Genomic DNA, 13477 nt, shown 5'->3' with positions numbered 1-13477 from the left:
GATTTTTTACGAATCGAAAGTGCTGAACTTTGGTCCTTTGGTCGAACTGAAGAAACGACCCTAGCGCCCCTCAGCGCCACTGGTCGCCACGCGGCCGACGCGGCCACGCCACGCCGCCACGCTCCACCACACTGTGCTCCACAAAATCTATGCCACAGCCACCACAGCGCTCCACCAGAGCGGCTCTTTGCTTTCAAGATGGCCGCGCCCATTGTGCGCCTGTCGCAGTTTGGCGGTGGTCGCCGTGTCGCCCTACAAGTCGCCGAAATGTCCCGAAATCACAGCTTGCGCTAACGGCGACCGGTTTCTAAAGGTCGACCTCGTACGCGCGCAGCAATCTAACGTGCCTTATCGCTCTCGAGCGGTCCTAGATCTGACTCGACCGACGTTTCGAGCCACGACCGCATCAAGACAGCGGGGCAAGTCCGACCTGACCGCCATGGTCTCAACGTTGCGATTCGGCGGACGCGTTCCAACTGCACAGGCTGATCGTACTCGAGCGAATCTAACATCGCTGAGGGTGTCTTCCTGATGAAGCCGAGGATACCATGGCCACCAGACGCAACATCGAGCTGGGACTCCTCGCGAGCCTCCTGTGCACGCTGCTCATATCCTTCAGCATCATAATGCGTTCTCCGGTCGCATGCCCGTCGCAAGAGTCTGCCGACGGGAGCTACGACCAGGACGAGAACGGAGTCGGTGGTGATACGCACCGATTGGCAGTCATCGTGCCTTTCCGCGACCGCTTCGACGAACTTCTGCTGTTCGCGCCGCACATGCACAAGTTTCTCAAAGCCCAGCGAATACAGCACCGGTTCCTGATCGTGAACCAGGTGGATCGGCTGCGTTTCAACCGCGGTTCGCTCATCAACGTTGGGTTCCTGGTCGCCCAGTCGGACTGCGACTACCTAGTCATGCACGACGTGGACTTGCTCCCGCTGAACCGTGAGCTGAGCTACGCGTACCCGGCGAACGGCGGCCCGATGCATCTGGCGGCGCCGGACCTCCACCCGAGGTACCACTACCCGACGTTCGTCGGCGGCATCCTTCTCATGAGCAACGCTCGGTTCCGGCAGCTCAACGGACTCTCAAACAAGTACTGGGGCTGGGGGCTCGAAGACGACGAGTTCTACGCGCGGATGCGGGACGCGAGGCTCAACGTGTCCCGGCCCGGCGGTCTCAAGACCGGGATTCGCAACACGTTCCGGCACGTGCACGACAAGCAGCATCGTCCGAGGGACACGGCGCGCCTGCACAACCAGCGCGCCGAGACCCGCAAGAGGGACCGGGTCACCGGACTCGCCGACGTCAAGTACGACCTGGCGGCGCTGCATCGCCTGGTCATTGACGGCGCACCCGTCGAGGTGTTGGACGTGAGGCTACGCTGCAACCTGACCGTTACTCCCTGGTGCCAAAAGTGAAAAAAGAAAGAAAGGCTTGTGCAATCGCTCACTCCATTGATCAGTCACATTGGGATTTGGGCAGTGCCAAACAGACCCGTGTTGCAAGTAAGGTCGGGACAGCAGAAAATGGGGGAATTGTATTTCAGTGGCGAAGCACTTTTGTGTTGGCTTGGCAGTGTTGCCAAAGCGTAGCAAACATACAAAAAGCGCTACAAGCAAGGACAAGTAGGACGAAAGCTTATCCTTTGGTCGCTTTTGTCTGTGGCATTATTGTGTTTTTGCTCGGCGGTGGCCGAATACCGTGACCAGGGGTGAGAGGCAGGCAAACTTGTTGGGTACACCCGTTTCTAGAGCACTTCAGATTGACCCATACATTTCACTATTTCACGAGCTGTACAACATGAACCTCTGCAACACAGCACTATTAGAAGCATATTATTTCCACGTCGCATTACATGCTCGACAGTCCTGCATAGCTGTGAAGCCGATACTATTAAGGATTTCGGCTTGGGGCAACGCTATGTGGCGCGATTCAAGGTTGTGCTTGTTGTCCTAAGGCTCACACATTTTACGATACTTGCCAAGCATCCTGCTTGAGAAGGCTCCATGCTTTGGTTTCAATAAACGAGTCAGTTGTGCCATATAGAACATACTGAAACTCGCCTTTTTGCTACAGTATCCAGTCATTCAACAGTCGCAGAAAAAAAAAGTTTGCCGTTCACTCTAATTCTTCAAAATGTTTAGTTACAAGTTGCCCAAGACACCCAACAATTTTCGGAGTACTGCAAGGAAAACGAACATCCCCCTCCCCACCATAATTGATCGAGCAGAATAGCCAGTGGTTGAAAGCAAGGACTAAAAACAAAATGCGCTGCAGCAACATAAACAAACCTGCCGACTCATGTGGTTGCAAAAGAAAGAGATGCCGTGTCCAGTGAGCAAGCAGACTCCCTGTCCTCTTGGCGATGGTAATAAGTTGAACAATGGAGGTGACATTCGTTTCTGAACAAAAGGCAATCGTGCTCCATAAATAAATTATTGACTAACTCTTGCAAGGTCTCGCCCGAGTGAGGGCCGCAGAATGATTGTGCAAATGACGACGCTTGTACAACACTAGATTCCTGGTCCAAGCACACGCTTTATTCCGGTGCCTACACACCTAGTACATCTGTATAAATCATCTCCGAACGCCACAATGCAGTCTGTAACAATGTGTACATCATGGTGTCTGTATTCCAAAGCGCGGCTATTGTGGGAATTTGCAGCGCAACTTGTCAAAAGCCATTGGGGGGACTAGGCAGGGCACATCTTCCAACTAGCAACGGCAAGTGCGCATCGTTTTCGTCTTGCGACCCCACACGCATCATTCAGCATCTGTACCAGGGGATGCACATGGCATCTTTGAAAACTTTGTACTCTCCACTCTGCTTTTTTTTTTTTTTTCTTACGTGGCAAAAAATAGTTACCAAGCTTTAGCAGCGTATTCTTGTGTAAGAAAAATACATGGTTAGAAAAAAGCCAAAAATAGTGCGTCGGGGCCAATATCTTTTTACCCGTCTTCGCGGGCACTTCTCTAGAGGTATGCATGCTCACATGTACTGGCGGTTGCTCTCGGAGAGACGCGTTGCGCTTTGGAGGGGAGGTTTTGACGCGTGCACGGCTAGCCTGTGGCCGACGTAGCTAGTTTCCTGCCATACCACGTAAAACAACACTGCAAAAGGCCAACTAGTCATGTCGGGGCGTGTTTAGGCACATCGCGTGATAGTGTAGCGTTTTCTAATGCAAGACAATGCTTCGCCAGCAAGCGAACACTCATAGAATGCGTGCAGTTTAGTAAATAGCTCTCCTTCGCATTTATTTTATTTTTTTAGGCTCCATTTAGAAGAAGACCGAGGAACATGCTCCTGCTGCGCGGGGACGGCGCAAGAATCCGGAACAGCAAGCTCGTGTATTGTTTTTGCTGGAGCCAACAATCGAGCCACACATATAATGTCGACGCTCCGTTCTCCGATTGTCTCGTGGCTTCTGCAATTTTGCTGCCTTGTGCGGAACGAGCACAACTGACGATAGTTACTATTAAAAAAAGCGACTTTCTGAACTTTGGATGCAAGTTTCAAGAAGCCTGGACAATATTGGTTTGCTTTGTGTTGGACCATTTTAACGTTCCTGGAGGACGGAAAAGCAATTCCTACGATTTCAGACCGCTAGCAAAAATTCTTTTAAGCAAAAAGGTAGCTCAAGTGTCAGTGCTCTGAGGCGCGTAGCTGGTTTGGTGGCTGTGGTTTTCGGCTCATGCTTTTGTAAAACTTGTAAAATGGAGTACAAATGTTGCGATTTGTTGATGGCACTTTTTTTTCGAGCCTTTAGTGGTGCGGCAAACTGCCGTATGAAGCGCCAGTTTTCTGACAACGTAAGTGTGCAAGTCAGCAAAATCTTTGAAACATGGAAAGCAGCAGCCAACACTTCCGACAACATTTGGATCATTTCTCTGGAAAACGGTCGGCTCCCCTCGCTGCTTCCATGCAAGGTCATGCCCACAGTTTTGTCGGCCCGCTTGCACTACTACCGACAACGCGCCGTACCATTACGACCGGGCTACAAGTACCTGCATGTCCCTAGTGTGAACCAGAAAGTGTTTTCACGTGTGTACACCCAACAAAGAAAACAGACAAACGTGCACCGTGCTACAGACTCTGAAGAAGGCAAGCGGACGACGCGATTCGTTGCAACAGGCGCCACAGTGACAGAAGCTCGACGTCAACAACAACAACGATAACAACAGTGCTGTGCTATGAGGTGCAGAGATCGGCAAAAAGAATTAACAACCCCACGATGACGGGTAACTTTGCCCTTGCCGCTCGTGCTATCTATCAGCGGATGCAGATACTACACTGGCACTAAAAACATGCCTCACATATTGGTTTTATAATAGCAGCTCTGGTTAGTGATTTTGTTCTCCATTGCCCAACGAGCAAACATGCAATTCACGGTGTGCAGTACAGAGAACCTTAAATGTCTCGTCTGCAAGTCAGTATAGGAAGCAAATGTTCCCTCCAATTCGCTCAACTTTAACAAAGCTCTAGACAAATATAAGCTTCTGAAAGGGTGACCTACGGGTCGTAAGACATTCCAAAGTCGACACCTTCCAGTTGATCCATCCATTTTCTGGTCCTCATTCAGATGTAGATGAATTATTTTCGATGGCACTGCTACGTATCCTTCTAATGTGCAAGTTGGACATGTACTTTAGGGTTCAACTTGCAGCGGAGAATTGGGACCTCCCCCTTTCCCAATAACCGCAGGCCAAATTAAAGGGCTCTCTGTGGAATTCGCCCGAGTGTCGCAAGTTAGCCCTAAAGGCGAATAAAGGAAAAGAATTTGGGCCTTGTAGAAGGTTTCGCTGTGCAGTTCCTCAAGGTACCGTACATGACTTTCTTTCGAGAACACCACCATCTGAAACTCTGCACCTCGACTAGTTCTGGGGAGAGCTCAGCAACCGTACATCGGCAAAGCATTCAGTCTTCTGAGGCTGTTTGTATTTCTTGTGTAGTAAACCTCGAAGCAATGACCAACCAAAGGCACGCTGGTTCCTTTCACTCTGCTCAACTTGAGCCCTACGTGGCTACACCATATTGCGCTCAGTCAGCCCACAACTTCCAACGTGTCTGTGGTAGCGATGTTTGTGCAAGGTTAGAAAGAAAAAGAAAAAATTGGTAGCTTGATTCAAGATCGCATGACACGAATGAGAGTTTTGGTATTAAGTCTGTACCGAGGTTTCGAGCACATTTCAACAAGCAGAAAGATTGGTTTCAACTTTCAGGTTCAATAATGCAGACTTTTGGATTATTGCGAGATATGCCTCTGTCAGTGGTACTACTAACTAGGAAGTATTGTTGTTTAATGTTTAAAATTAAATTTAGCTCTTCCATACCGCCTAGATGTCGGGGAAATATTGTTACAATCTTTACATTTCAGTAACAATAACTGACCTGCCACAGACACATTACACTCTGAGGAACCGTCGGATCCCTAGTCGATTCACTAATTCTCAACGCACTCACTTTATGCATGCCTCACTCATGAGGACATATGGTAACCGCTGTCGACTAAGATTTCACCCAATATCACCTTGCAGGAAAGCAAGTTTTTAGTCATTTTGCCACACCCTGGTAATTGAAAGGAAAATAGAGTGGTGCCAGTTGAAATTTCATTATAAATTTGTCTTTTAAGCTCAAGGAAGTTTTCAGTGAAACATCAGCTGTTGCTCTTTTTCTATCTATGAGCACTGCATTTTGTCAATATTGACAGGTAAAAGTCGCAACGGTAAACCAGCTCGCTCGCTAATCGCTTGTATTGCTGGGAACAGCATAAACTTTATCTTAAGCTCTTTACTATCTGCCATTCATTCTTCAAGTTTCAGGGGGGTATCCTGGCCAATAAGGAGATCTTGAAATCGGAAGTCTCTCTGTCAAGAGCATCAATTCCTCATGCTTGGGCTCCGGACATAGCAGGCCTCGCGACATGAACGAGGTGAGCTCCAAACACTGTTTGCTGCAGGCATTTGCCGGGATGTCTAGACTGCTGGGAGGTGGGGTCAAAAAAGCTTTCACAAACATCTCTACATTATGATATCTAAACAACAGGTGGAAGCATACACATTTGGTAGCACTTCATGAAGGTGCAATGAAGCATGACTCCACATTCTTGTAAACACTCCAAACTGCCCATTCGTGCCATCCAACAGTGCAGGCCCGATTGCAGTGTACCCGTCTTTACCAGCACTGTGCCTCCGGGTTGCACAGTGCTGCCGTGTACCGTTATCTCATCCAGCAGAGTAATCGGTACTTTCCTTGACAGAGTTCAAACACACTCATCATCCGAGACACTTGATTCGTCTTTGTGTTCACACAGAAGAAGCAAAAAAACAACAAACAGACATAACTTCATCTTTCCCTGGCTAGTTGTACAGTTGAAATTAGTCCCACTTCCTGTCATCTAGTCTAGCTTACTCAAACTTTCTCGAGGACATCCTATCCTACTCTATCCAATCCTACATTCATCACACTTCTACACTTCTTCGTGCCACCATCGTGTATCTCATTGCACTTATACTTTGCTTCATACTATCATCTATTATCAATATGTCACATGCACACATAAACACACATGCAAATGTTCCATCTAGTAGGAAACAAGGCATTTCCACACAAGGTAGCTCCTCTCAACATTACAAAAATGTCTGAAGCAAGACAGAAATAGTGCTGTAAGCATGACAAAAAAAAAAATGCAGAGATCGTCCTAAAGCATGCAAGTGGGTACGGCGAACAGGGATGACGCAAACGCCGTGCGACGGCTTTGAAAATAAAAAAAGCTCTTGTCAAGCTCGATGCTCTGCAAAGGTGCCAAACCCTACGGTACACCTGTGTGCAAGACGAAAGCTCATGCAGCCAAAGACAAAAAACATAGCACCCTCGCATGGTAGTTTTGACAATAAGGTAAACACAAACTCCGGGAATGCAAACTATAGCTCCAAAGTGTACCACCGTCACAATGTGGAAAACGCACTCCCAAAGATAGGAGCGCGAGTTTGTAGCTTTTACTGTGCTTCACGGAGTGTGGAGCACGAATTCGCCTTTCGGTACACAAAAGCAAACTTCAGTTGCTTTCAGGTGACTGATTATGCCAGGTACTTTGCAGGTTTGCAAGTTTCAAGACTGTCATTTCGTTCATCGTAGGCCGAATATTGTATGGGCACTCGGGTGCGTGAAAATAGGTTTGTCTTTTTACTAGCATAACCTTACGTTTTGGCTTAATGACCGTCAGTGGGACAAAACAATGACTCGACGTCGTAAATGTTTCTGGGGCCAAGTCGCAGCAACATCCCCACCTGACCCAACGAAAAGTACCGCTCGGAGATAGGCCCAAGGAAAGTCGCAGGCTCCCAGCATTGCACACTGTTCATACGGAGAAAGCAAGCGGAAATAAAAATGACAAGAGATCATCTCGGAACATACGAAACGTGACAAGACTCGATCATCTCCAGAGAGAGAAAAAGCGCAACAAGAAAGCAAAAACGGAAACAGGCCGTCTCAAAAGATACATCCTTTCGTCGCCGGCAGGATGAGATCGAGAAGGAGGTCTTTCGCTCTTCCCGCCTCCAGCGCGAGCTTCCCTGCCGTTCTCACCCTGACAGAGCTATAGCAGGCTACTCCGAGCATGGAAGCTGCATGACGGAAGGGGAGGCTAGCAGAGAGGCAAGAACGCTTGGAGGAGGTCATGCGGAAGGTCGTAGTAGACGAGCGACGGGCTGAACGCACTCCGCAGCGCCGCCAAGTCCGGAAGGGCGGCGGCGCGTGGTGGGCCGGGCCGCGCAAACACGGTCAGCGAGGAGCGCGGGACTTGTGCCAGGAGTCGCTGGAGGTCGCCGAGAGAGCGGCGCGCCAGCGGCAGCCAGACCGGGAAGGTGACTGGCTGGCCGAGGTTGTACTCTCGGACCAGGGCCCCCATGCTCTCCACCATCTCCCGCGTGTAGCTGCGCAGGGATGTGGAAGGGAGGTCTCAGTACACAACGCAAAAGATGAAATCAAAGGTAGCTATGCCACCAGAATCTGTTCTGTGAAGCTATAGGGTGTTATCGAGCCCTGGGCCAGCTCTGATATTGGCCGTTAAAATTGGCACCTGCATGAGCCCTTTGGTAGACACCAATGTGGAGAGGAAATCGTCTGCTTCTTGCGCGGAAGTTGCAGTGACAACAGGCCGACACCGAATTCTGATTGGCTTTCATTGAAAGGTTAGTGGGCAGACCTTCATGCTAGATATGCTTTGAGGTCTACCCACTATTTTTTTCAATAGGCCAGTAAGAGCTCAGCGTTCTGACGTCATCGCAACCCCTGTGCGAAAAGCAGACAAACTTGCACTCCGCATACAACACGAACCTTCCTTTTTCAGTGGGATTCACACTTTTCGCAGGAATGATTTGCCTGGCGTCCCTTGAAACATCCTGTATAGGGTGCTAGTATCAGTTTCGGACCATGCTCTAAAATGTACCCGAGAGGTCGGTGCCCATATGTAGCAACATCAAATTTTCGTGGAAGGCGTATTTTAGTGGTGCATACTATTACTTCCGTGATATTTCAAGGTGTTGCTCCCTTCTCTTCTTCTGGAAATTAAGACCAACACCCTAGACATGGTCAATGACAGTCGACGACGCAGACAACCGAGTTGGCGAGAATCATGCTAGTGGCGCAATCTCCCGAAAAGCACAGTGAGCAGACGACGGTGTCGTCTGCTATCGACTGAAGGCGTCGTCTGCTAAATCCTCGTTTTCGGGGTTAGTTTTTTCCCCACAGTGGCTCTCCCGAGCCCATACCCATCCGCTACGTTTTCCATGTGATCCGATCAGCTGACTCCTAATGTCGGTTGTGCGCATCTGGCAAGAAGTATGGGCAAACGCGAGTCTCGCTGCCGTCGCAGCATCTCAACGACCGGCTGCCAAAGCTTTTGTGAACAGTCAAGCTAGTGACCTGCAGCAAAACAGATATCTGCAACGTCCGCCGCTGCTGCTGGGACACCGCCAGGCTCGCGGCCAGCGACAGCTTGACACTCTTATGATGCCGCGAGGTAGAAACGGAGGGACCACTTTTCAGGGCGCGGCCGACACATCCAATCAGAGGTGCGTTCCAGGCACTGTAGCTTCGCTGCCGTGCTCACCCCATCTTGATGCAGGAGGCGTCGTCTGTCGTCCATCCCAACGAGATGATGGCACGGGGGAACCGCGTGCGGCAGAGCGTCAGGAACGTCCAGGCATCAACTGGCGGCATGACCGAGCAGTCTGGACCCGGCAGGACGTCCGCGTTCAGGATCACCGGCCCTCGGAACTGGAAGGAAGATCCAAAACGAGAACTTCCCAGTCGCAACTTTTTGCCGTTTACAGTCGCTAGGAGCGACAAGTACGAGACGCGAATAATCTCCCATGTTCTCCTGTGGTCAACGACAAGTTCACAAACACGCTTTTCTCTTCAAACAAAAAACTCTTTTTGTGTATATCTTCGCAAAATTTGAGATTTTACCAGACTTTTTTGGAAGGAATGTTATAATTCATCATGTGCATCATTCATAATGCAAAAAATATGGAACACAGAATGAAAATATGGCCGTCAAAAATAACATTGCAAAACAATCACGTAATTTGTCGATCACATTAGTGAGAGAGGTCTTTGTGTCTCATTTCTCTGCACACTGCTTAGTGATCTATAGTGACTGCACACTGCTATAGTGACCAGCTGTACACAGCTGGTCACTATAATCTGAGGTAGCATTCCAGCAGATGACGAAGCCACAAAAACGTGTCCAGCCAAAAATATAGACTCAAGCTGGAATAAATGTGTGATATTTCATATTCTACTTGAAGGTACAAGACATATCATTGGGCTTGAGCATCATTTGTTTCATTATTTGCCAGTTCTCGTAGGTCGCAATTTACCATCTAGGATCTAGATGGCACGCTTCCACAAAAGTGGACGTGCAGCACCCCATTCGTACAGCCTGCCGGTTTCGAAAATTCCATTGGTCTTGCGATCCCGGAAACAAAGAGGACCACTAGTCATCCTGCATTATCACAGAGGTGTGTGTCCTTCTTATCGGCCAAACTCTCGCGAGATAAATATGTAGCTGTAGTAAATAGTCTAAAGGCCGGTCGACACATTGGCATTTCAGTGTGACAGTGTGAGTGTGACGAAGTTTGTTGTTTGACTTCTTACGAAAAAACACGCTGCTGCCGTCTACCGAGCAGGCCTGGAACTACGTCAACTAAAGTGAAGTTTTGGCGGTATTTGTGCAATCAAATGTGTGCACCATCTATGAGAAATGATCGCTCTTTACACTGCCAAAAGCACTTCAAGCCCATGGTAAAAGAATGATGCATAAAAAAAAGTGGGAAATAGACAAAGATTGGAACGTGTTCCTGCACCAACCGATAAATGAAGCCAGTGCGGTCTTGCATTGTAAGCAGTTGTAACTTGTAAGTGTTTGTAACACACTTGGTCATACTCAAATGCGAATGTGTGAACAAGCCTTAAGGGTGATGGCGTTCGTTCCGACCCCGCAGAGTTGTGCACACCTTGTCAACAAAGCGCGCCAGGATCCGGCAGGCCGGCTCCACGACTTCCGTCGACTTGAAGTCGAGCTTGACTCCCTTGGTGCCGCAGAGCAGGAGTTCGTGCAGCCACTCGTCCAGCGTGAGGTCGCTCGAGAGCACGGGAGGGTGCGCCATGACGGGTACGGGGTAGCGCCCGTTGGCACCCATGCTGACGTCGCCTTCGAGCACCATCCCGGGACCGCGCAGCGCGCTGCTGAGGCGTGCCTTGCTGTTGACCGCATGCTCCCAGATCACTTTGAGCCCGTCGCCGTTGGCTTGCGGGAAGTAGTCCACGATCGTGGGCGGCATCATGGCGAGACTGGCGGTCTCGCAGCACGCTCGCTGGAAGAAAAGGAAGGCTGACAACGTCCCGTGAGGCCGTTAGCATCGAAACTAGTGCGGTGCGTGGACTAGCCTCCTTCTGTTGCTTTTCGTTCGGTTTGGATACTAGCTTTTTCAGTTTAAGCAGTTCAGGATAGAAGATCGGTAGGCAGAAATTTGACTTGTGCCGAATGTCAGCTACAAATGGGATGCGACCGCATATGGCACGGTACATATAAAATGACCACATTGATGGAAAAATTAATGTATGCCTACCGCAGATTTTTTTTAGCTTTTGAACGAGATTGTCGACAAATGCCTCATAGTGACCAATCTATGACAGTCAATCAATCTAAGAGACAGTGATTGTCCTACGGCTTTTTTTCCGTTGAGAATGGGGAAAAGACATACGGTAGCATTTTTTAGCTCAGTGACTTATCTTGGATCTAAGCCGAATATGGTGGTGAAACATCAGCTGCTAATCCGAAGCTTTTGAGAGTTCCTACCAACTTCTGCTATGATGGTATTTTGTTTGCACTTCGGATATATTTTATTACTTCTCTTTAACATAAGACAAAACAGTGTGTGCACCAATATGTTGACCTGTTCCAGACGTATCTTAACCTGTAGATAAAAATTCAATCCTCTGCTTTTCGTACACATTTCGGTAAAAGAGTGGTTGTGGTCACAGAAGTCGAGAATTCGTGAAACTTCTCCCGCAGCAGCACATACGTGCCGGTGATACACTATGTATATTAAATGATGATGCTAGGTGGACAGGTACCTCCGCTATTGGTGATTTTGGCGTTAAAGATCCATTGAAATTAATTTTATGCACCCGCCGACTATGAAAAGTAGAGGGATTGCAACATTCTCACCTGTTGTTGTAGAGACCACACTTTGGATGGGTAGAGACCCTCAGCGTTGGCGTCTGTGTTTATCCTGGAAACATTTTTTTCAACGCATGACATGTCACCAAAAAAATGCTCGATCGTTGACTGGACATGCTGAACCAATTCTCAGTTAATCTTTTCCAGGAAAAGTCCTGCTTGGTCTGCTCGCACCGAATACTGAAGACCCATATTTACTTCGTTGGAAATGGCGAAACTGGGCCTGGCTGCTCGAAAAAGCAGGCTGTCTTGGTCAAGACTTCCTGGAAGAAATCGCTGCAACTGCTAGGGCTGGAGCATGCGAGCTCATAAAACGCCACGTCAATGCGCTCTACCGCTGAAGTGATACAGCTCTGCCGGTGCTTTGTCTCAGCAGATGAAGTTCTGAACAAGTTGATGTAATCATGCACTGATCACTCAGGGAAACCGACGAATGCATCTTACGAAGGTAATTTAGCCCGCCACTGGTGCATGTCTTTATGCAGAAAAGGTGCATTGCACGTTGTATAAAGTATATGGTATTTCCTGAAGGGTACATCACAGGTTCCCTGTAGGTGAATTGTTTGGGTACAAGTTGTGTCTGTTTTATTTACCCTTACAGCTGCTCCTGGGCATGGAACTATCTTTTCGTGTAGTATGTCTGCAAGGCTCCATACCAAAACCTGAAAAAAAAAAAAAATAAAGATTTATATTCGCATGTTGAGATGGGTCGAGCATTGGAGAGAACATCACGCAGTGGTTTTATCTCAGTCGGAAGGCGAGCTCGATTTTTAATTAAATACTGTCATTCATAAACAAGTGCACCCGTAAAAAAAAAATATTTTATGGCAAAAGTATAATGCATACAGTACCGGGATGCGTTGTCGTAGGCGCTCTGGTGTTTCCGACAATAATATGTGTGGTACTCAAAACTACGTGCACCGGGTCAAGCAACACCAAAGCCATTGGTAATTCTTCTAGCGCGCGAGCCTACACAATCCTACTCACCCCGTTTTCACGATATTCGACGAAAAAATCGACATACACAGCCACACTCCCAGTTTTCTGTTTTGTTTGTGTCGGAAACTAATGGGCAGCACGCTACGACCACAACATTGCATCAAACACGCGATTTTCCTCAATTAAAATTTCTATAACTATACTTTATAATGACGGCCTCTAACTAGTGCAAGAAAAGGTGCATCAAATGCCGAATAGAGAGAAGAAAGTAGCGCTTACAAGGCATTCGCAGGAGAGGTTACAAGCGGGCATGTACCGTTTTCATTCAGAGGGCACTGGCCTCCGGCACGGAAGGTCAATGACATCGACACAGCTGAGCCCATACAACTCCGAGCAAGCGGCGCATGGTTTGGCACACAACTATCGGCGCGGCTAACAGTTTCTTTTAGACTGTGCGCTCTTAAACACGACACGCACGTCGTTTCTTTTCTCTTGTACCCCTTAATCTGCACTGTCCCGCGACGTTGCACTACGGTAATGTGCGCGCAGTGTCCAACTTTCAAAGGTCGGGCGTCTGGCCGACGAAAACGGAACCGATGGATGCGAGTTACACTATTGTACCTCAGTGCACCAAACTCACTCAAAGCAAAACAAATGAAGTTGAGTTATGTCAGAGCGATCCCCAGCACCAGGTGTGGCGCTGCGGTAGATAACGATAAATTGCAGAACTAACGATTTTTGACGGGGTTTTTGTAACCTCTGTAACATTCAATATCAAATTCAAGATT

General features: G+C 48.5%; 2 protein-coding genes across 8 annotated transcripts; one reads left to right on the top strand and one right to left on the bottom strand.

Annotated features, from left to right (window-relative positions):
* The first annotated feature begins 84 nt into the window (after window positions 1-84).
* LOC8051032 (beta-1,4-galactosyltransferase 7) lies at window positions 85-2055 on the top strand. Its single transcript, XM_002433923.4, has one exon. It carries the CDS (start codon window positions 549-551, stop codon window positions 1419-1421), a length of 873 nt encoding a protein of 290 aa, XP_002433968.2. The 5' UTR covers window positions 85-548; the 3' UTR covers window positions 1422-2055.
* Window positions 2056-2521: 466 nt separating this feature from the next.
* Window positions 2522-13359, bottom strand: LOC8051031 (protein FAM151B). Of its 7 annotated transcripts, none has more exons than XM_029991292.2 (6): window positions 12969-13359; window positions 12344-12412; window positions 11739-11802; window positions 10522-10881; window positions 9114-9280; window positions 2522-7935 (listed from the first exon to the last, which is right to left on the bottom strand). In XM_029991292.2, the coding sequence occupies exons 4-6, from the start codon at window positions 10849-10851 to the stop codon at window positions 7647-7649; spliced, it is 786 nt and encodes a 261-aa protein (XP_029847152.1). In that variant the 5' UTR covers window positions 10852-10881; window positions 11739-11802; window positions 12344-12412; window positions 12969-13359; the 3' UTR covers window positions 2522-7646. The 7 variants fall into 7 exon arrangements, with proteins under 7 accessions (XP_029847152.1, XP_029847154.1, XP_040064618.1 ...); XM_029991294.3 differs by lacking the exon at window positions 12969-13359 and adding an exon at window positions 12738-12943; XM_029991293.4 differs by having other exon boundaries at window positions 5005-7935; window positions 10522-10898.
* Window positions 13360-13477: the final 118 nt, after the last annotated feature.

The sequence above is a fragment of the Ixodes scapularis genome, unplaced genomic scaffold, assembly GCF_016920785.2.
Source record: "Ixodes scapularis isolate PalLabHiFi unplaced genomic scaffold, ASM1692078v2 PGA_scaffold12__126_contigs__length_90152505, whole genome shotgun sequence".
Lineage (NCBI taxonomy): Eukaryota > Metazoa > Arthropoda > Arachnida > Ixodida > Ixodidae > Ixodes > Ixodes scapularis.
The sequence above is the reverse complement of the archived record's forward strand: the minus strand, read 5'-3'. Positions and strand labels throughout refer to the sequence as shown.